This window comes from Rhinolophus sinicus, chromosome 16 (assembly GCF_057876585.1).
Source record: "Rhinolophus sinicus isolate RSI-liver-muscle chromosome 16, RSI-T2T, whole genome shotgun sequence".
NCBI classification, from domain to species: Eukaryota; Metazoa; Chordata; class Mammalia; order Chiroptera; family Rhinolophidae; genus Rhinolophus; species Rhinolophus sinicus.
In genome coordinates this window covers 99,826,957-99,849,190 of record NC_142516.1, presented here as the reverse complement: position 1 = coordinate 99,849,190, position 22,234 = coordinate 99,826,957, and the positions used below count along the sequence as shown (strand labels likewise).

General features: G+C 36.2%; 1 protein-coding gene across 4 annotated transcripts in view; it reads left to right on the top strand.

The window, feature by feature from the left end:
- Nucleotides 1-22,234, top strand: part of SOHLH2 (spermatogenesis and oogenesis specific basic helix-loop-helix 2) — a 50,029-nt gene that overhangs the window by 7,165 nt on the left and 20,630 nt on the right. For 3 of the 4 annotated variants that reach the window (XM_019736534.3, XM_019736533.3, XM_074330019.2), the window contains exons 2-6: nucleotides 7,477-7,688; nucleotides 15,976-16,037; nucleotides 16,116-16,220; nucleotides 17,774-17,873; nucleotides 19,580-19,690. In XM_019736534.3, the coding sequence (XP_019592093.3) occupies nucleotides 7,477-7,688; nucleotides 15,976-16,037; nucleotides 16,116-16,220; nucleotides 17,774-17,873; nucleotides 19,580-19,690 (590 nt within the window). The remainder of the gene's footprint in view (nucleotides 1-7,476; nucleotides 7,689-15,975; nucleotides 16,038-16,115; nucleotides 16,221-17,773; nucleotides 17,874-19,579; nucleotides 19,691-22,234) is intronic. The other variant, XM_074330018.2, reaches the window with a different exon arrangement.

Here is a 22,234-nt window from a genome sequence, read left to right as displayed (position 1 = left end):
TTCTGATTTAAAATTCTTAGCTTCCAAGTAGAAAGAGACTTCCTTAATTTGATAAAGGGTATTGACCAGAAATCTTCTGTGTCATATTTAGTGGTACAAGCATTTGAAATATTTCCACTGAAGTTAGGAACAAGGCAAGAATGCCCACTGTCACTTCAGCTAGTCACCATTGTTTTGGATGTTCTAGCCAATGCTTGTAAATAAATATTAGGCATAAATTCTGGCAACAGGGGCAAAAGAGTTCATTCTGAAGACAGTATGATTACCTACCTAGGAAATTCAGAGGAATCATAAAATATGGTGGAACTAACTAGAGAGTACCATAAAGAACTTGAATCAAATTCCTTATACAGAAATCAATAGCATTTCTCTATGTCAGCTATAGTCAATCTCAAAATGTGAAAGAGAAACACTATCCCCTTCATAGTAACTCCAAAATCTTGAAATATCTAGGAATAAATATATGAGGATATATGCAAAATTCATATGAAGGAAACTGAAATTGAAGGACATAAAAAAATGTCCTGAATTCTCTGAATCATACTTCCTAAATAGGGCCATTTAATGCAGTAATGATATTTCCTAATTAATCTTTAAAATAAATACAACTGTAGTAAAAGTTTTAGCAGGGTTTCTTATGGATCTTGACAAGCTGATGCTAAAATTCTGTTGAGAGAGAAATTGTGGGAAAATATCTAAGAACCAAATTGGAAATAGCAAGGAGGGAACCATACATTCCATCAAACATAAAATATACTATAAAGAGCTAGAAATTAAACAGCGTGCTGTTAAGCAGAAATAGGGAAATAGATCAATGTATCAAAATGAAGCCCAGAAAAACATATATATGTTAATCACCAACTAAATCCCAGATGAGATAAAAAACTAATTGCAAAAGTAGCACCATAAAAGTTTTAGAATACACTATCAAAACATATCTTAAACATGTTTTTAAAATTTTTTAATGACAGTGATACATATTACCGTGTTTCCCCGAAAATAAGACCTAGCCGGACCATCAGCTCTAACGCATCTTTTGGAGCAAAAATTAATATAAGACCCAGTGTAGTATAATATAATATAACACTGGGTCTTATAATAAATATATTATAATATAATATAACGTAATACCAGGTTTATGTAAGACGGGGTCTTATATTAATTTTTCCTCCAAAAGACGCATTAGAGCTGATGGTCCGACTAGGTCTTATTTTCAGGGAAACACGGTATATATTGGTTTCAGGTGTACAATATGATTAGACATTTATATAACTTAGGAAGTGATTATCCCAATAAATCGAGTACCCATCTGACACCATACATAGTTATTACAATATTATTGACTATTATATATTCCCTATGTTGTACTTTACATCCGGTGACTGTTTTTATAACTGCCTATTTGTGCTTCTTAATCCCTTCACGTTTTTCACCCATTCCCCTAACCCCCCTCCCATCTGGCAGCCATCAGTTTGTTTTCTGTATCTATGAGTTTCTGTTTGGTTTATTTTGTTTTTTACATTCCACATTAAAGTGAAATCATGTGGTATTTGTCTTTCTCTGTCTGATGTTTTCACTTAGCATAATTCCCTATAGGTCTATCCATGTTGTTGCAAATGGCAAGATTTCATTTTTTATGGCTGAATAATATTCCATTGTATATGTGTACCATATCTTCTTTATACATTGGTCTATTGATGGACACTTAGGTTGATTCCATATCTTGGCTATTGTAAATAGTGCTGCAATGAACATAGGGATGCATATGTCTTTTCGAATTAGTGGTTTGGATTTCTTTGGATAAATACCCATAAGTAGGATTTCTGGGTCATATGGTAGTTCTGTTTGATTTTTTGAGGAACTCCATACTCTTTTCTATAGTGGCTGCACCAATTTGCATTCCTACCAACAGTGCACAGGGGTTCCCCATTGATAGGTATATACTTATTGTCATTTTCTTAATTGTTTTCTGGGTGTTTCATATTTTATCTTCTCTTGCTCTTTTCCTTTGTGATTTGATGATTTCCTGTAGTGGTATTCTTAGAGTCCTTTATCTTTTGTGTGTCTACGATAGGTTTTTGCTTTGCAGTTATCATGAGGTTTACATAAAACATTTATAACAGTCTATTTTAAGCTGACAATTAACTATGAACTCATACTAAGCTCTACATTTTTATTCTGTACACCATTTTATGTTTTTGATGTCACAGTTTACATCTTTTTACCAGTGTTGTCTCCTTTATCCCCCCTGTATATTTTTGCCTCATTTGTCATAGACTAAATGACTATAAAGATGTGGGTTTATTTCTGAGTTCTCAGTTGTGTTCCATTGATGTATGAGTCTGTTATTATGCCAGTACGAGGCTGTTTTGATTACTATAGACTTGTAGTATAGTTTGATATCAGGTAGCATGATGCCTCCTACTTAGTTTTTCTTTCTCAAGATTGCAGGGGTATTTGAAGTCTTTTGTGGTTCCGTATAAATTTTAGGATTCTAGTTCTGTAAAAAATGCCATTGGCATTTTGATAGGGATTGCATTGAAGCTGTAGATTGCTTTGGGCAGTATGGATATTTTAACGGTGTTAATTCTTCCTATCCATGAGCACAGCATATGCTTCCAATTATTTGTATCTTCTTCAGTTTCTTTCTTTAATGTCTTGTGGTTTTCCAAGTACATGTCATTTACCACCTTGGTTCAATTTATTCCTAGGTATTTTATTCTTTTTGATGCAGTTGTAAATGGGATTCTTTTCTTAATTTTTCTTTCTGTTTATTATTGGTGTATAAAAATGCAACTGTTTTCTGAATATTAGTTTTGTATCCTGCTACTTTACTGAATTCACTTATTCGTTTTAATAGCTTTTTTGGTGGATTCAATAGGGTTCTCTCTATATAGTATGTCACCTGCAAATAAACAGTTTTACTTTTTCCTGTGCAATTCAGATGCCTTTTATTTCTTTTACTTGTCTGATTGCTGTGGCTAGGACTTCCAATACTCTGTTGAATACGAGTGGTGAAAGTGGACATCCTTGTCTTGTTCTTGATCTTAAAGAAAAAGCTTTCAGCTTTTCACCATTGAGTATGATGTTAGCTGTGGGTCTGTCATATGTGGCCTTTATTATGTTGAGGAATGTTCCCTCTATCTCCACTTTGCTGAGAGTTTTTATCATGAATGGATGTTGAATTTTGTCACATGCATTTTCTGAATCTATTGATGTGATCATATTATTTTTATCTTTCATTTTGCTTATGTGGTGTATCATGTTAATTGACTTATGGATATCGAACCAGCCTTTCATCCTGGGACTAAATCCACTTGATCATAGTGTATGATCTTTTTAATGTATTGCTGAATTTGGTTTGCTAATATTTTGTTGAGGATTTTTGTATCTGTGTTTATCAGGGATATTGATTGTCCTATACCTTTTTTGTTATGTATGTATGTATGTGTGTATTTATTTATTTATTAGTGTCTTTGTCTGGTTTTGGAATCAGGATAATGCTGGGCTCGGAAAATGAGTTTGGGAGCCTTTTCTCCTCTTCAATTTTTTGGAATAGTTTGAGAAAGATAGGGATTAATTTTTCTTTGAATATTTGGTAAAATTCACCTGTGAAGCTGTCTGGTCCAGGGATTTTGTTTGTTGAGAGCTTTTTGATTACTGTTTCAATTTCGTTAGGAGTTATCCATCTGTTCAGATTTTCTGTTCCTTCCTGACTTAGCCTTGGAAGATTGTATGTGTGTAGGAATTTATCCATATCTTCCAGATTTTCCAATTTGTTGGCACATAAGTGTTTGTAGTACCTCCTCATAATCCCTGTGGTGTCAGTTGTCACTTTTCCTTTCATTTCTGATGTTATTTATTTGAGTCCTTTCTTTTTTTCTTAATGAGTCTAGCTATAGGTTTATCAATTTTGTTCACCTTTTCAAATAACCAGCTCTTGAGTTCATTGATCTGTTGTTTTTTTATACTCTAGTTCATTTATTTCTGCTCTGATCTTTATTATGTCCTCCTTTTACTCACTTTGTTCTTCTTTTTCTAGTTCCTTTAGGTGTGAGTTTATATTGTTTATTTGAGATTTTTCTTATTTCTTGAGGTATTGCTCAAAATTTTCATCTTCATACTGCTTTGACTATGTCCCATAGATTTTGGGTCATTGTTTTCATTTTCATTTGTCTCAAAGTATCTTTAGATTTCTTCCTTGACCTTGCTGTTAACCCATCCATTGCTTAGTAGCGTGTTATTTAGCCTCTATGTGTTTGTATGGTTCCATTTTCTTCTTGTAATTGATTTTTATTTTCATACCATTGTGGTCAGAGGAGATATTTGATATGATTTCAGTCTTTTTAAATTTATTGAGACTTGTTCTATGCCTTAATATGTGGCCTGTCATGGAAAATGCTCCATGTACACTTGAGAAAAATGTATATTATGGTGCTTTGGAGTGAAATGCTCTAAAAATATCAATTAAATCCATATGGTCTAGTGTGTCATTTATGGCTGCTGTTTTCTTATTGATTTTCTGTCTGGATGATCTATATATTGATATCAATGGGGTGTTACAGTCTCCTAATGTGACTATATTACTTTATGTTCATCAGTATTTGCTTTATATATTTAGGTGCTTCTACTTTGGGTTTGTAGATGTTTGCAAGAGTTCTATCCTCTTGTTGGATTGATCATTATGAAATACCCTTCTTTGTCTCTTGTTACAGCCCTTGTTTTAAAGTCTGTTTAGTCTGATATAAGTGTTGCTACCCCAGCATTTTTTTTGTTACCATTTGTGTGAAATATTTTTCCATCCATTTATTTTTAGTCTATGTCTGTCATTCGATCTGAAGTGGGTTTCTTATAGGCAGTGTATGTGTAGGTATTGTTTTTTTAATCCAGCCACCGTATGTCTTTTTTTATTAGAACATTTAGTTATTTATATTTAAAGTAATTATTAATAGGTATGTAGTTGTTGCCATTTTCTTAATTGTTTTTATTGTTCTCTGTTCCTTTCTTATTCTCTTGTATGTTGATCACTTTTTATAGTGTTGCATTTGAATTCCGTTCTCTTTATTTCTTGTATATCTTGTAGATTTTTGGTATGTGGTTACCATGTGCTTCCTACATACCAAACTGTTTATAGCAGTCTATTTTAAGTTGATGGCTGCTTAAGTTTGGACACGTTTTAAAGTCACCTTCTTCACATTTATGTTTGGGTCATTATTTTTTTAACATCTTTTGTATATGTGTATGTATCCCTTAATATATTGTAATTACATATGATCTTCCTATTTTTGCCTTTTAACCTTTGTACTAGCTTTATAGTTGGTTAATTCATTGCTTTTATTATGTGTTTGCCTGTCATTGAGAACTTTTTTCCTATATTTTCTTACTCGTATTTTTTATCTTTTCTTCTTAAAGAAGTCCCTTTAACATAATTTCTTTATTTTTTTTCTTGTTTTGGAAAAGCGTATCTTTATAATATAAATAGAGATGGCTTTGAAAGCAAGACAAAATCCACCAAAGCTCTAAAGGAAAGAGTTGGTAGATTTATTGCTACATATTAAATATATGTTTGTGACAAGAGACCTTGTGACAAGACCTTATAATGAAAATTAAGAGCCATAACAGACTAGAAAAAAATAGTTGACTTACGTCCAGAATATATAAATGCTCACAGAGCAATAGAAAAAGAAAGGTAATAAGTAGGTAAGCATAATAAATAGACTATGCAACAATAGAGATGAAAATTATCCTTAAAATGAAAAGATACTCAACTTCAATATTAATTAGAAAAATGAGAATGGAAAGGAAAATTGAGGGGTTTTTTTGCCCACAATATTGGCAAAAATGGGAAAAAAGTTAATCTTATTAAGGATTTTGGGAAATGGTTACTCATATATACTATTGGTGTAGATGTAAAATTTTGTATCTTTTGGGGAGAACTATTTGGAAGTACCTAAGTTGAAAAACAAAAGCAAAACCTTACCTTTCGAACTTACAGTTTTGCTTCTAGGATATATACTTATTTGCACAAAGATTTATTTGCAAAGGTATTCATCACAGCCTGGAATAACATCAAAATTCTACATTAGGAGAATGACTCGATAAATTATCATGATAAATGAGGACACTGGATCAAGATGTGACAGATGAACACGCGTTTGCCTTCTACCCCAGATCACAACAAATGAAAGAAAACATTTACTTAAGAGAATAAATCTATAACAGCTGGAAAAATGAGAATGTTCCCAGTGAACCAGAATTTCTGAGGAGTTGTTGAACTGTGTTAAGTGAGAAAAGCAATTTACTTAAAAAATATATAACATCTCATTCATGCAAAAAGCTATATATTTGCGTTCTACGTTTGACAAAGAAATTGTCTGAGAAGACATAGACCAAACTGTTGGCAGTTGTTGCTTCTAGGTAGGATATGAGTGATGGGTCATAGAAGACTAACTTTTTTTTTTAACAAAAGAAGGAAGAAAATTAGAAGGCAGACAGAAGTAAGAAGTGCAGAAAGTTTGCTTACTTTGAACTTGCCTAGTTTCTTGTACCTCACGTGTTCTTTCCAGCAGCCCTTGGGAAACCAGGCTGAAGGGAAAGGGAAGCCCCATGGCAGGCCACCCACACAAGCTTCCTGCCCTAGAGAGTTCTATCTTTGGCAAGCTGCCTTTCTTTTCATACAGGTATTTCTAACTCCTTCACCCACCTCTTTTGACTTCAATTCTGGTCAATTCCCAAATTTGTTTTTTTATGTGAAGCTGTCTATGGCCTGGCATTTCCAACTGTCTGCTTACAATTTCCATTAATTCAAGCATCCCCATTCTTTAGTAGTTTCAGTGGATTGTGTTCAGTAGCTGTAGAGAATAAAACATAGAGAAATAGAAGATGAAGATGGAACTCATATTTTTCTTAATTGAATGTGCTTGAAAATATCCCCAAATGGAAATAAAGAAGCTTTTTGGTTCCTAATATTAGGATCTGAGTAGCATGTAATCCTTTCAAATAAAGGACTTTATTTGAGTGTTTCTTAAGATTTGGAAATTTAGATCTTACTCTGTTCTATGGAATGTGTGTTTCATCAAAATAGTTTGAGAGAGTCACCAGTTTGATTCTCTCATAAGTAGATTTTCCAGCAGAATAGGTGATTGGGAGACTAGGCCATAGAATCCTATCTATTGTTAATAGAATGAGAATGAAACTGGCAGGAAAACCACAGTAGAGTGGTATTTGTAGGCAAAACTTTTAAAAATAGCATGGCCTTCAAATCCGTTTACTACCCTAGGTACTGAGGATGTGAAATTAATAGTTCCTGCCTTTGACTGCTTATAGCTGACCAGTCAGTCCATCTGTATACTCAGTCACTGCATTATTTATGACCTTGTTTGGTTCTGTCCTCTCATATATGACATTTTCTCTGTGTCCAGATACTAATTATGTGGTACTTCTGGTTTTCTTTTTTTTTTATTCCTTCTCTTTCAGGCAAAAATAGACCTCTTATTAGTTGGAGATGTCACGGCTCAGTACCTGGCTGATATTGTACAGAAATTCTTTTACAGTATGGCGGAAGTCACCATAACCGTCAGTGATGTGAGGAAGGCCACGGCACTTCTGGATGCGTGTGCATTCAACATGGTTTTTCTGAAGGTGACTCTACCAACTGTCCAGGAGCTGGAAGCTGTCAAATTAATTAGGTAGACTCCAGAAACCTTGACTCTATACCTTTAAACCAGCTTTTATTAGAACCTATTTCTATAAAAATCCTTATAAGATAATACTATTTCTACTTTAATTTTTAAGATGAAGGATTGGGCAGAATCTACATACATGTTATTTTTATTGCCAGTTTGACATACTAACAATGATCATTTTAACCTAAAAAGTTATAGGTGTGAGTGAGAATGGGAGAATTAATTGTCCGTAGAAGTTTATTTGGTATATAATACTTACCTTAGTTCCTTGGGTACTCCCCTTTTAGTAACTATATCATTAAAATGGTATATCTTTTCAGAGTTCTGTAATTGTTACGGCAGATGCTAAGGCAGGTGAGTGCTCTTAGCTCTGTGTCACGTTAGCTGTGGACTGAAGGTGTCTCTCTCAGGAGATATCCTAACTTGAAGGAGCCCTGAACTCACTGGATCCAATGAGTCCTGACCAACACCACGTCCAGTATTCTGTTTTTCTTCTTGGAGCTCTGTAGAAGTTCTGCTTCTGTTTGACCCACTCCACTCTAGAGATTTGGAACCTGGTGGTGGGACAGTTAGGTTCTTCTTCCCTGACTACCAAGGATTTTGAGCCATTTAGGATGTTTTTCAACAGGGTGAGGTTAGAACAAATTTGTTCCCCTTCTACAAGACTTAATAGAAAAAGTGTAATTGTAAATAATCTTCAAATATATAAGGACTTCTCAGAATTATAGAACAGGCATTCTTCGACTAAAGGAGAAAGTGCAGAGACAATACTGTGATCCTTGAATCAAAAGGAGCAAGCATATTAGGTTAGGGCAAAAGAAAGTTGGAATGACAAGAAGTCAAAGCCACTTGTTAAAGACAGACAGACAGACAGACATTACTCCTGGGGTTTCTTAGAATAGTTGGTCTTCTGCATTTCTTTTGGCTTTTTACTGGGAATATGAACTCTGCACAAACCAGGCAAACTACATCAAAGTGGATTTCACTCCAAAACATGTAAACTGTCCTCCTTCAAGATATGCCTGTTTTATTATATAACTTAAAAAACAAACAACAATAAACACAGACAATAGTTTAGTGGTTGCCAGAGGGTAAGGGGGGCGGGGGGTGGGGGGTGGGAGATGAGGGTAAGGGGGATCGAATATATGGTGATGGAAGGAGAACTGACTCTGGGTGGTAAACACACAATGGGATTTATAGATGATGTAATACAGAATTGTACACCTGAAATCTATGTAATTTTACTAACAATTGTCACCCCAATAAATTTAATTAAAAAAAAAAAAGAAATAAAGTGATTAGTGAAACTTGAAAAAACAAACAAACAACAACAACAAAAAAACAACAAACAAAAAAACTCCTATAAGTAGAGTTCCTTGGTTGGGGGCTCATAATATCTCATTTTTTGTAGTATTTTTAAATTTTTGTAATGGCTTTATGAGGGAGGCAGAGCAGAGTTTCATAATTCCTACTTGACAGATTGGGAAACTGAGGCTGAGGTGACTTTCTGGAGACCACATAGCTTGTTTTCATACAACCTAGACTAGAACTCTTTTCTTGTTCTTTCTGGAAGTCTGTAGTTGCCTTCTATATTGAAGTCCCTTCATTTATATCTCTGAGATTCAGTATATGCCCTACTTAGTATAAACTAAATGTACGTACGGTTTTGGAAGAGCGCTGGCCGTCCAGTCAGTCAGGCTGATCTCTGTCCCATTTCCAGAGTAGGATTCTCGCTCTCTGATTTGCTCATTACTGAAGTTACGTTTTCACCAGGATACGAATAGAGTTCTGTTAAGAAGCGAGCTTTATGTGTAGTCACGGTATTAAAAGCTAGGAGGATAGAGGACAGAACTTTTCGTCCGCTACTCACCTCTGTGGGTTTCCCCATTGCTGCTTTCTTTGCTCTGAATAGCACAGCTCAAGATTTCTTAGCAGGGAAAGGAAAGTAGATGAAGGTACTAACTGTACAAACATGCATATGGCCGTTCTACTAGTTTGCTATAAAAGCATTTGCTTAAAAAGAACTGGGATAATTTGTGGAATACAGTTGGGTTTCATTTTCTTCTCTCTTGTTCCGCTGTTCCCAGTACCCCGTGTGGGTCTTGACTAATAGCAGGTACTCAGCGCCTGGAGGTGTGACCGAGTGTGTGGGTGGATGAGTGGGAGAAATGCCTTTCTAGGGCAGATACCGAATTCCGGCTTTTGTGTTCCTCTCTGAAAAAGGGACAAAGCTTTCTTTGCAGAAGCTTTCATGATGGTTCAGAGGCTAGAAATAGCAGTGAAATTCCCTTTCTCGTGCCCTCAGAACTATTATGAGTTTATGATTTATGAATTATTTAAACCCTCGTACATGTTTATATTTTTAGAGCTATAGTTTTTCTTAGGGTAATTAGTCCTATAAACATACTGCCCCATTTATAAGGCATTTAAATCTTTACCTTTCCTAAAGCACTGACATTTAATGACTAAACAAAAATAAAAGGTCTTGGTTTAGCTTTTCTTCTGCTGTATTTTAGATTTTCCCCCTTATATCTTCGTTGTTTTGTGATATCTCAAAATCTGGATAGGTCCAGGAAAATACACGATTGACCTCACTCTCCTCTCTGTGTACTTGATGTGCCTTGCCAGCAAATGAGGAACTTACTATAGAGTACCACACTTATTAGGTTGGTGCAAAGTAATTGCGGTTTTTGCAGTTATTTTTAACCTTTTAAGCTGCACTTTTGCACCAACCTAATATTTTAAGTATTAGCATACATGATCATAAATTTATATATCTATAAGATATATAGACTGCTATTGAAAACGAAAATGAAGTATAGCCTGGTAACTATAATATTAGACTTATTTTAGAATAAAATGTAAGCAGCCTCCTTAAAAAGATTCTTAAATTTATTCTTAGAGAAAAACTATGTTTTCAGCTTGGAGCTAATCTTTGATCAATTTTAATCATGGCACTTTACAGACTAGCATTTTCAAGAGTTATGGTACATCTCAATTATAGGTTAACATTCCTAATAGTAGTCTCTAATTAGATTTCATTTCATGAATCATTTTTTTTTTTTTTTTGAGCCCGATGCACTGAAGCACTACCCAATGGTAAAATATTTTAAGATTGTCCTAAGATTCATATGGTTTGCTTCAGAATTCCAGGGATATTTGACTCTTGGCTTAGATCAGTTCTCATAATTGAGCCACTTGCAAAGAGCAGACACTTGATACTTCAGACTTTATCTTCCAAAGGCAGGTAGGGAAAATTAAAACATGTTTCAAACTCATCAACATTGTTTGGATCCTGTCTGAAGTTGCGATTTTCCATTCCATGAACGGTCTCTCCTGTTCTTAAACTTCTGTGATTCTCATGAGCTCAGAGCACTTCAGCAATAGGAAAGGAATGCAAAATGTGGTTCCATCTGCTCAGTCTGCAAAACAAGTTTGGCTCTGACTTCACTTTTCCCCCATGTAGTTTCACTTATTCAATTGGTTAACTTACTAGTTCACTAAGAAAATTCAATCTTGTGAGCCGCAGGGTTCCAACAAGTTATGTCCCTGATTCCAAAATTTCCTGGACTTGACCATGCAACTCAGCAAATCTTATTAGCCAGTTTGTATGACCTAGTCCCCTGAACACTTGACAATATACACAATAACAACCAAACATCTAAGTAGTTTTACTGAAAACATTAGTCTATAAATTGATGGTGGGTATAAATAGGAACTGAGGACAAATCTAGATCTTTATCATTTCTAGCATCATGCTGTATGGTGACCCTGACTTAGGAGGTTCGCAGCAGGCGCTCTTGCGAGAAACAGCATACGCAGTTGGGGCAGGGCTTGCCCATCTTCACTTTGACCAGAATAAAGTCAGAACTTGAGCATATTTTATTGCAGGTGCCTTATTAGTAGCAAAGTGAACTCACTGTTTTCAAATTTATAGTAAAACTCTCAATTATTTTACTGAAAATGATTATTTTAATCATTTAATTAACAAAGAACATTATTTGCTACAAGTCCCAAATAGGCCACACCAGGTTAGTTTGGCTGCATTGGGCCACAGACAGCATAATGGATAAGTGTACTCAAGAAGGCTGTAACCCCAAAATGACATTGGCTTTTGTCCCTAGAAGTCCTTGTAGCTCTAAAGGGAGTTTAGCAATTTCCCCCAGCTTCATAGGGACTTATAAGCACCCTTTGATCATCTTATTACATGATAGATTTCAGAGGCCAGGGCTTTCCTGAGGCTCTTTGGTCAGCAGAATGTGCAGCTTAGCTCAAAATACTTTTATATGATCTTCCCCCGCCCCCCTCCAGCTACCAGGGACCAGAGGTGGGGATGGGGGCAAGGCTGGGAATGGGTACTGCTGCACTGTGAGCTTACAGCTGCCTCCAGTTCCGGCGAGTACTGGAGACAGGCATAGAAAGGGACACTTCAATATCAATATTCAGTTTTGTATGTGGAGCATAGTCTCAGGAACCATCATGAAATTTAAATAGTCTATTCTGTGAAACATGAGGAGAAATGCAAATTTTTAAAACCCAAGAGACTTCAGTTGAGAAAGGTACTCATAAGGTCTCAGAACCTCAAATTTGGTCTTGTTATATGGAAGAAGAGGTATGAGCTGGGGTGTTTCTTTTAAGGAACATTCATTCATTAGAAAAATGACTCTTTAAAATTTAAAAAAAAAAAAGGGTTTTTTTTGTTTTTGTTTGTTTGTTTGTTTGTTTTACAGGGGGTGAGGGTGGAGGCGGTGTGGTGATCCTGGACACTAGAAACTATTGATTTGTAGTGAATGTGAATGAGCAGGTGAGCTTAAGACCAGAGCATTATTGTATTCTGGGAACTATTGATTGCAGGACTTCTGTACAGTGTTACAATTAGGGTTTCACTGGCAGGGGAAGTCTTTGGGTTGGTATTGGTTCTGTGCTAATGACAAAATCTAGGGATTCCAATTCTGTCTGATGTAAAGCTTGAAATGTGAATGCCATTAGGGCATATATGTCCATATATCCAAATCTAACCTATTTTTGTATCCATAAAATAAATTTAAAATAAAAAAAGATGCAAGATTATTTCTAAAAGTAAAGATCTGTTTTTTAAAATTCTTTAATTCTAGAGCATTTTAACTTCTGCTAATTTACTTGTGGTGAATCTGAAAAGCATATCTTTATTTCAAAAGTTGGACTAAACTACCCAACAAGTTTCTTTCAGTGGTCTTACCTGTTTAGTCCATTTCCCCCTCCTACCCCTCTTTCCTCATCCATACCTTTATTATACCTTGTATTTTTTCATCACTTAAAAACTATATTTGCAGTGCTTACATTGTGGCAGGCATCGTTCTTCTCACTCCATTCCCCCGGGGCCCTACGGCACCAGTATCCTAATGTGCCTTTCTTACCACATTCAGTCTGCTAGTCACATCCTAGCCTCCCCTCTAACATGTCTATGTGGGTGGTAGTACTTCTGCCTGAGCTTCTCATTTCCTTGTAGAAAGCATACATTTTTGCCTTCTCTTTCGGCCCAAACTCCTCAGGATTCATAGAATAGAATTAAGTCTGAATAGACCTCAATTAGGTGAATTTTAGCAACATCCTATTTATTTGAAGTAATTAACTTAGCAAATATTATGAATTATTTGTTTTTTAAAGAAAGTTCTTGGGTATGCCTACTCTGGTCTACCATCAGCTCGCGCCCGGATAACTGCAGTGTGTGCTCTAAAATCCACTCTCTGCCCGCCACCCTCAGTCCATCCCACCACAGGCAGAGTGGTCTTTCTAACACGCAAATATAATCACATTACTCTCAAGCTTAATAGTTTCCCATTACCCATTATGATTAAATATCAAATCTACTTTGACCTAAAAGGGCTACAGTAATCAGACTCCAGCCCTACTGGCCTCATCTCTGTGTCTCTCCGTAAGATGCTCTGTGCTAGAGCCATTTTGGACTTCTTTCACTTTCTCCAACTCACCTGGTCTCTATACCCCAAGAGCTGTGCATCTGTTGTTCCCTTTGCCCAGAATGTACTTAGGTGTCTGCTTCCTCCCTTCCCCCAGCCACCACCATTCAGGTGGCTTAACTCCTGGCCAGCGGCTGGGGCATTTCTGCCAGAAAGCCTCCCTGAGGCTGCAGAGTAGGTTGGTGCCCAGGTATGTGCTTCCATTGGACCCTGCAGCTTTTCCTTCACAGCACTGGGCACGTATTTGGCCACTTACTTAATTATCTACAGTAATTTGTTCAATGTCTGTCCTCCCCAAGAAACCGTTAACTCCGTGAGAGCAGGGACCATGTCTGTCTCTGTCTATTCACAGTGTCCCCCAGAGCCTAGCACAGAGTCTGGCATGCAGTAGGTTCTCAATACTGTGTAAATGACTGATATATAAGTTACTCATAAATTACATTAGAACCAATTTATATATCTGAGTCATATATAGAGTAATGTATATTTATCTTCAAATGCATATATAAGATAATCTAATGATAGTATACAGTGGAGTTTCTTCCGGGTCTTGTTTTAAGGAATAAATAATAACCGTATATAACCACATACTAATAAATGATGCTTTACATATTTAAGAGCAGTTTGCTTTTCTGAAAGGCAGTTTTAACTCTCCTCTTTAAAGTTGGGTTCACAGTAATAGTCTCCTTGGCAAATCATTTTCTTCTAGCTACTGTCAATGCTCTGTATCCATCAAATTATCAGAAATTCCCACTTACTGAACTCCTAAGTATAGTTAATAATGCCACAATTTAAGTTTTATTTTGGAAAATTTCAAGTGTATAAAAGTAGAAAGACTAGCATAATGGACATCCGTGTTCCCATAATGTACCTTTAATAGTTATCAACATATGGCCAGGCTTGTTTCATCTCTGCCCTCCCCCAGCCTTCCTGTCCTTCCACCCCTGCTCACTGGGGGATTATTTTCAGCAAATCTAAGATACCATGTCGTTTCATCCAGAATATTTTAATAAGTACCCTCTAAGATAAGGAGTCTTAAAAAATAGCCATGATACCAATATCACACCTAAAAATTAATAAAATTCCTTAATGTTGTCAAATATCCAAATGTTGAAATTTCTTGTTTTCTTTTTTAAACTGCTAGTTTCTACAAATCAGGATTTACTTTTTATTTACTTTTTTTTTCTAATTTTTTATCTTGCTCTTTATATATGTTTTTAAAAAGGGTTATTTTTCTTACAGAATTCCCACACTCTGGATTTTGCTCATTTCACCCTCATAGCATTCTTTAAAATATTCCTCTTTTCCTTAAATGTCTCGTATATTGGTGGTTAGATCAAGAAGCTGGATAAGATTTAGGCTCATTTATTCTAAAGCAAGAAAAAAAAACCAAAACGGTCCATCTTACCTTCTACCTAATTCCTGAGCACTATGCTTGAAACTACAAGATCATAAAAAAAAAAATAAACAGTCAGCAAAAGTGTCACAATCTAAAGGAGACCAAGGAGACATGATGACTAAATGTAATGTGGTATCCTGGAAGAGGAAAAAAAAAAGTACAATAAGTAAAAACTAAGAAAATCTGAATAAAGTATGAATTTGAATTAATAACAGTGTATCAATATTGGCTCATAAATTGTGAAAAATATACCATACTAATGTAAGATGGCAACAATACAGGAAATTGGGTTTAGGATACATGAAAGCTATTATTTTCATATTTTTCCTGTAAATATAAAATTATTATAAAAATTAAAGGTTTATTTTCACAAAGTCATCTGTTCTCTCACTTCCCCAGTTGTAAAGAACAGACATCCGTGGTTGCCACAGACATGAATCATAAAAGGACTATTCTTATTAACAAAGTGAATTCCTGCTCAGAGAAGCCATGGGTTTGACTGAAGACTCAGAATTTGGGTTTCCTTGTCTATTAAAATGAAATAGAGAACCTTAAGTATCTCTTATAAATAAAGTGTTAAATGGAGTAAATATTAGTTTTAGCTAAGTATCTCTTTCCCTTGTATTTCTCAAGAAAATCTAATTGTACTATCCACCCGAGCCACACACGTCAGAATTCTCTTTATGCAATTGTATGAAATAAAAATACAATCCTTATAAGTTGTAAAAAAAAAAAAAAAAAAAAGGGGGGTCCATCTTTACCCTCACTGATTTGAGATGCTACTTGTACTAAATTTCTATATTAATGCCATCATTTTAGATTCTAAAGAAATAAAGGAAAATCACTCGAGTTTAATTCCTAATAAGCTAAACTATTGAATACCAATTTTTTGAATGACAATTTTGCTTCACTTTAACTTTTTTTTTTCTCTCAGATTTGGCAAGAAGAAAAATACACATTTGGTGTTTGTTTTTATAATCCCTGAAAATTTTAAAGGTATGTGCTATTGAATATATTATTTGTTTTTTCTTCCAAATAGAAACCATAGGTCAATATTTAATACAAAATGCTTAGGTTGTATTTCAGGGCACGGAGCTGATATTACTTTAACTGAACCACTGACAGTGGAGAAACTGAGTATTGTGGTAAAATACTGGAAAACATATTTCTCAAATACTGGTGAGTGAAAAACCAATTTCCAAAAGTTTGAAAAATGCTGATTAAAATACTACAAAAACTGTATTTATACCTTTTAAAGTTGGGTTTCCACTTAAGCCTTTTATTTGCAAAGGATTAATGGTTGCTGTGTGTACTATAAAGAACAAGTAATCCTTATTAATCACAGTCTGAGGAAAACAAGTGTGAAGAAAGGGAAGCTTGCTCTCTACCTGGGAAGAAAAAATTTATGTCTTATGGGGATTAAAATGTGTTATACACGACCCAGTACAGTGTTGTAGTAGATGTAGGGGTTGTTTTCTGATAGTGGGATTGTTACTTTGCTTTTGGTAGCCTAATGATTGCCATCATGTCTTAGTCATCAAAGTGGAATTAATCATGCTGTGTCCGTGTATGATTATCTAAAAGCCAGGGCCACTGACCTTGACCCTGTCATACTTTGTGCTTTGCAGAACACTTGCTTATAAATTATTTTACTTCTTTAAGTTAATAGAGTGGTTATCCTTTCACTTTTACGTCTTTTAGACATAGATAATGTCTGTGCTTCAATTAGACCTAACATGTCTAAACTCTTCGCCTCTTCTGTATTATGTGTATTGCCAGCATCTAAACACTTAAGCTAATTAAATTAGCTTTAATTTGTCTTGTGAAAGGACAGGCTCCAATTTCTGAAATTAAATTCTGCTGGAATCATTGTTGGTCAGTGACTATTTATGGTTTTTCTAGGCCTGGATTACTAGCTAGGAAATATTTTAAAAATAAGGTGATATTTTTCTGAAAATGGGCCTGAAAAACACTTTCAGGATTATCCTGTATAAGTTCACACTTCAGATGATACAGGATTCAGTACACCCCTCCTTTTTTTTATGTTCTTTTTTACTATGCAGGAAAGGTTAGTAAGTCCGTTTTGTAACATTCCATTGGCTCCCAGCCCCTGCAGTTTCGGAGTTCTTCCTGGAATGGCTCACCGTGGTGACCAAGTTCTTTCTGCAAACTCTTCTTATTTGAGTCTCAGTAGAAATAGAGCAGCTGCTCATCACCACCTGTCTAGCACCCTTCCTATTGGTCATAACCACGTCTGTTTCCAGTCGTCTCAATTTTGCTCCAAGGATGAGCAGCTGCAAGAAAACAAAGCTACACTCCCCAAACCAAAACATCTTCAACAAAACCATCAGATGCCATATTTTGACAATGCAGCTGCTTACTGAAGACTCATACATATTTCTGTCTCATACTATTTATCTATAAATAAGAACTTAGGTAAACTTAGTTGCATGTGGTTTAAGCAAACCAGTGACTAAGTTTCCAGAAGCCAGTTGAAAGAGGATGTCCTGGGGTTAATAGTATGTAGTCTTTTAATTTTGCTTTCTAACCTGGGTGGCTTCATGCTTCACAGGCTGAAATCTATAAATTGTTTTCTATTTTCAGGATACTGCTTTGTAAAATCTATTGAGTAAAATGTGACAACTGCTGTTGATTAGGGTGTGTGTGTGTGATGAACATCAACAGCACCACTGATTTTTGAATTAAAATCGTCCCCCTTTTAAAACTTTCAGTTAAGAATGAAAACTCTATGAAGCCTGAGCAATCTGGATTGCCCCTGCAGAAGTCCAGCAGTGAACACCTGGGATATTTTTCTACTGATCTATTTGCTTGGTTAGTTTTTTTTTTATTTTTTTATTTTTTACTTTTTCAAAAGAGCAATTTTTACTGTGTACATTTTATTAAGAGATTTATGGAGAACTTAATTATTGTGGAACACTAGCTCAAGTGCTGGGGGTGATGTAAAAGACAGAAGAGGCTATTTTCTGGAAGAGGGATGATGCAACTTTTCCTGTGTTTCAGAATCCTGAGCTGGGACAAAGGGTACACATTACAAAGTACTCAATGCAATATAAGGAAGCACTTCATGACAATCATAGTTGTTCACAGGGACCAGGGTGAATTGTAAGGTAGTAAGTTCCCCGTCACTGGACGTGTTAAAGTAGAGTCTAGATTATCACTAATCAAAGTTAAATGATAGAAGTGGTGTTCAAATTTTCATAATAACACAGTAGACTCTTTTCTTCAAACAAAAATTTTACACAAACTCCAATATTTAAACAGATAAGAGCAGCCTCGGCTATTACCCACCTACCACTATTATTCTCCCTTATCTTTTTTGAACTCATTAACCTATCCCCCCAATTATTGAAAATAACCCTTAAAAAGTTATCTCTCTCCATCTGTGTTTCTCTATATCAGACAGCATTCAAACCTGCATTGGATAGGCAGTTGAACTGGAGGTCAGACCCTTCTAATGGTAGCATTGTGTGCTTATAGAAACTGAGTTTTCGTGAATTTCTTTCCTTCACTTTAAACTGACTTCCAAGGAGGTTTTGAATAGAGCATAAGGCTACAAACAATAGACATAACTACTGAGGACATGGATGGTGATCGTGGAAATTGTGAGTCAGTCACTATTGGAATTTGTAGTATGTGACCGTCTACTATTTGTAGAAATGCGACTGTCTACTATTTTAAACAAGAAGGAGACTTGGCAACCAATAAGTGTGGTTAAACCAAAGATGCACTCACTTAAGCAGTACAGAGAGAGCGCCAGCTTTCTTGATTTTATTTAATGTTTTAACCTCAAAGAGATTTACTGTGTTAAACCTTAACTGGAATATGAGGTTGGGAAAGGTTTTTGGAAGGCTTTGTGATATTCTTGTATTATTTGCAATTGCTTTTTGAGCCCCACTCATCTTGAATCTTTGTTTTTCCTCAGAATCCTAGCACTACAGAGTGAACTTTCAAACCAAGCTATGTCCCTTGGGATAAAAAGAAATTAGTTTGTAAGTTTCTTAGGGAAATTAAAAAAAAATTCAATCAAATCAGTCAATCAAAATGCCTGGAAAAGTTCTAGAAGAATGGTAGAGCTAGAAAATGTCCGTTAATTGACGGATTTTGATATGGAAGTAACCTACCCTTTGCTGATCAACTTGGCATAGTGTACTTGGGCCCTTTTATCCTTTGTTCTTTTTTCCCGTAATGCACCTTTAGATAAGTTGTATGATTTGGGATAGCTGTAATCAGTGAGGTGGGATTATTTTAAGCCTGCTTGTATCTGTTTATCAGTATATTTTAGAATTTTGATCAGCCATTGAATTTATGATGATCTTGATAATAAATTCTTTTGAAATTTTGAAATAAAATATTCTGCACCAAACATGTAAGGTAAAGTGATTTGATATTTACTGCATCTTTGTATGAAGCAAGAGACTTAGAGAAGCACACCTTGACTAGTGTACCGGTGCTTATTGTTTAATATTGCCTGACAATTTTCCTCTTCAATGTATAGTATGATTTTCTCTTGTTTCTAGCTCTGACTCTCTAAGAAATGACATTGGGCTTCAATTAAACACGCCGTTGTCTGATTTTGGGAAAAGCAAGAAGATTTCTCTTCTTCATTCAAGCAAGGAAAAGCTGAGAAGGTGAATTTTGATACAGCTCTTTCTAGCATTACGTGTTGGTAGGAAGAAATTGCTTTCATGAATTTCATAATTTTTTGTAATATTGTTAAAAGTCCGTGTGAAACTGGTATATCTGGCAGCTAAATACATGCCACTCATTCAGTCACTTAGTCACTCAACAGGTAGCTGTGAGTATCTACTGTGTGCCAGAATATGATTGGAGAGACCTGCGATAAAAAATAAATCCTCACCTTCAAGGGATCTTAGTCTAGTGCTCAGACAGACTTCTAAATAAGCAACTATTAAATAGAAATCTGTGTTTTAATACGTGTCACGATAGAGAGGAACATACAGCACACTAGGAACATTACCTACAACAGAATGAAGGGGCAGGGACAGCTTTCTTGAGACGGTGAGAGAGAAATTTAGTTTGAAGCCAAAAGTTGCTGTTAATTTGGTTTAGAACTCAGCGAGGGATGTTTTACATGGTGGGAGTAGCAGGTACAGAGGCTGGCATTATGAGAAAGTACGGTGAATTTACAGAACTGGAAGTATTTTCACATGATTGGCTATGGAAGTATTTTCACATGATTGGCCTTCCACAAGTGGAAGGAGGCAAGAGATAAGAAGTAGTAGGTAAGGACTGGTTGTGTCATGTTAAGAAATTTGAAGTTAACCCAAACTGCTGGGGAGGCACTAAAGGATTTTAGCAAAGGAGTGATATAAGATTTATACCTTAGAATGAACACTGTAGGAGAACATTAGAAAGTGAGTTGAATCTGGAAGCCAGAGGAGTCTGTAGTAAGAAAAGATGAAATCTTGAACTGTGGTGTTGTTAGAAATGGGATAGGAAGGAATAAGCCAATCGTATGTGTATTAAGTAGGTAGAATCAGTATGAGCACAGCTGAAGGAGGAGTCAAGTGTAACTTTCAAGTATCAACTCAGTAGGAAGTCCAGTGGACTGGCAGTCTGGCAGGGGGAGGTTTTGCTCTTGTTGAGTTTGAATACCTCCTGGTGTAAATGGAGCTAGCTGCCCAGTAGGGAGTTGGCCCTTAGGTTCTAGAGAAACATTTGGGCTAGAAATATAGACTCAGAGCCATCAGGATGCAGCATCTGTTTGAAGCATGGATGTAGGTTGGATACGATGACTTTGAAAAGCATGGAGGGAAGAGACAAGTGGAGAAGAGAACCTTGGGGAAAATCTCAATATTTAAGGCATAGGCAGCTGAGAAAAGATCAGAGGAAAAAGAGTTACTAGGAAGATAAGAAGAAAAGCAAGAGGGAGTGGTGCTGAGGAGACCAGGGGAGAAGAGAGTCTGGGATTATCATGTGACACAGAGGGCAAGTAAGGTAAGAGCCCATAATTCACTAGTGGGCAAAACCTAAATGTCATAGATCTTGGCAAAAATAATTTTATTGGCATGGTTAAGGAAAAGACACCATTACAGAAAGATGGAGAATGAAAGGTGGGTGCACAGATGAAAGAAAAAATAAAGGGTATTTAGGGTAAAATGAGAAATTTTGATAAGGCTGGGCCAGAATATGTTGATAAGGCTAGGCCAGAATATGTTGAATATGTTTATATTTGTATTCCAAGGAAAATAGCTAGAAGAGAGACAGAGATCTTGAAGATATTCCTGTTCTGGTTATCTGTAGTTGTATTAAACAACAACAACAACAAAAATGAAAGAAAGAAACTGAAATTTGTTGGCTTGAGGTGTGGTTTTATGGGTTAACAGTTTGAGCAGGGCTCAGCTAGGCAGTTCTCCTGCCTACATGACATTAACTGGGGTCGCTTGTTAGTATTTATTCAGCTGATGGTTGGTCTAGTCAGGAAGCCCCAAGGCATGACCAGTGCCCTCAACTGAAGCTTCCCCAGCATCGTGGTGTCAGGGTTACCGACTTCCTATGTGGCAGCCCAGGGCTCCTAGAGGGAGTGTTCCAAGACACAGGAAGAGGAAGCTGCCTATATCTCTCTGAAGGCCTGGACTGGAAACTGGACCAGCACGACCAATATTCTATTGGTTAAAACAGTCACAGAGCTGAGCCAGATCTAAGGGAAGGGTGCATAGATCCCACCCCTCAGTAAGAGGAATGTCAAAGAATTTTAATCCCCTATAGCTGGTAAGGGGATTGCTGGTGGATTTAGCATCCCTGAGGAGTCAGAAGACTGTGGACCCAAGTGGAAGAAACCTTTACTACTGAAAACGGAAGGAAGGAGCCAAGAGGAAGTGTAGGTAAAGATGAGTCTTTTGATGGGGGCCAGATAGGGGGAGGGAGCTGAGCAAGTTCTGCCAAATGGCTTCCATTATCTGTTGAAGATGAGTGGGAAGATGGGGGGGTTTGGGGCTTGATAAAATGGGCCAATGGATGGGAGAGTCTAGTCCAAACCCTTCACTCACATGTTCGCTGCCTTGGCCAAGTAAAAACTTAGGGCCTGCCGGCCAGTGCTTCCCTATAAAGTTCACTGATCTGCAGTGAAATGAGAAAAGTACAGTGTGATGTGTATTTTCAAAGCTATATATTGCATAATTTATATTCTAAGATTGTGTTTGTCATACTTC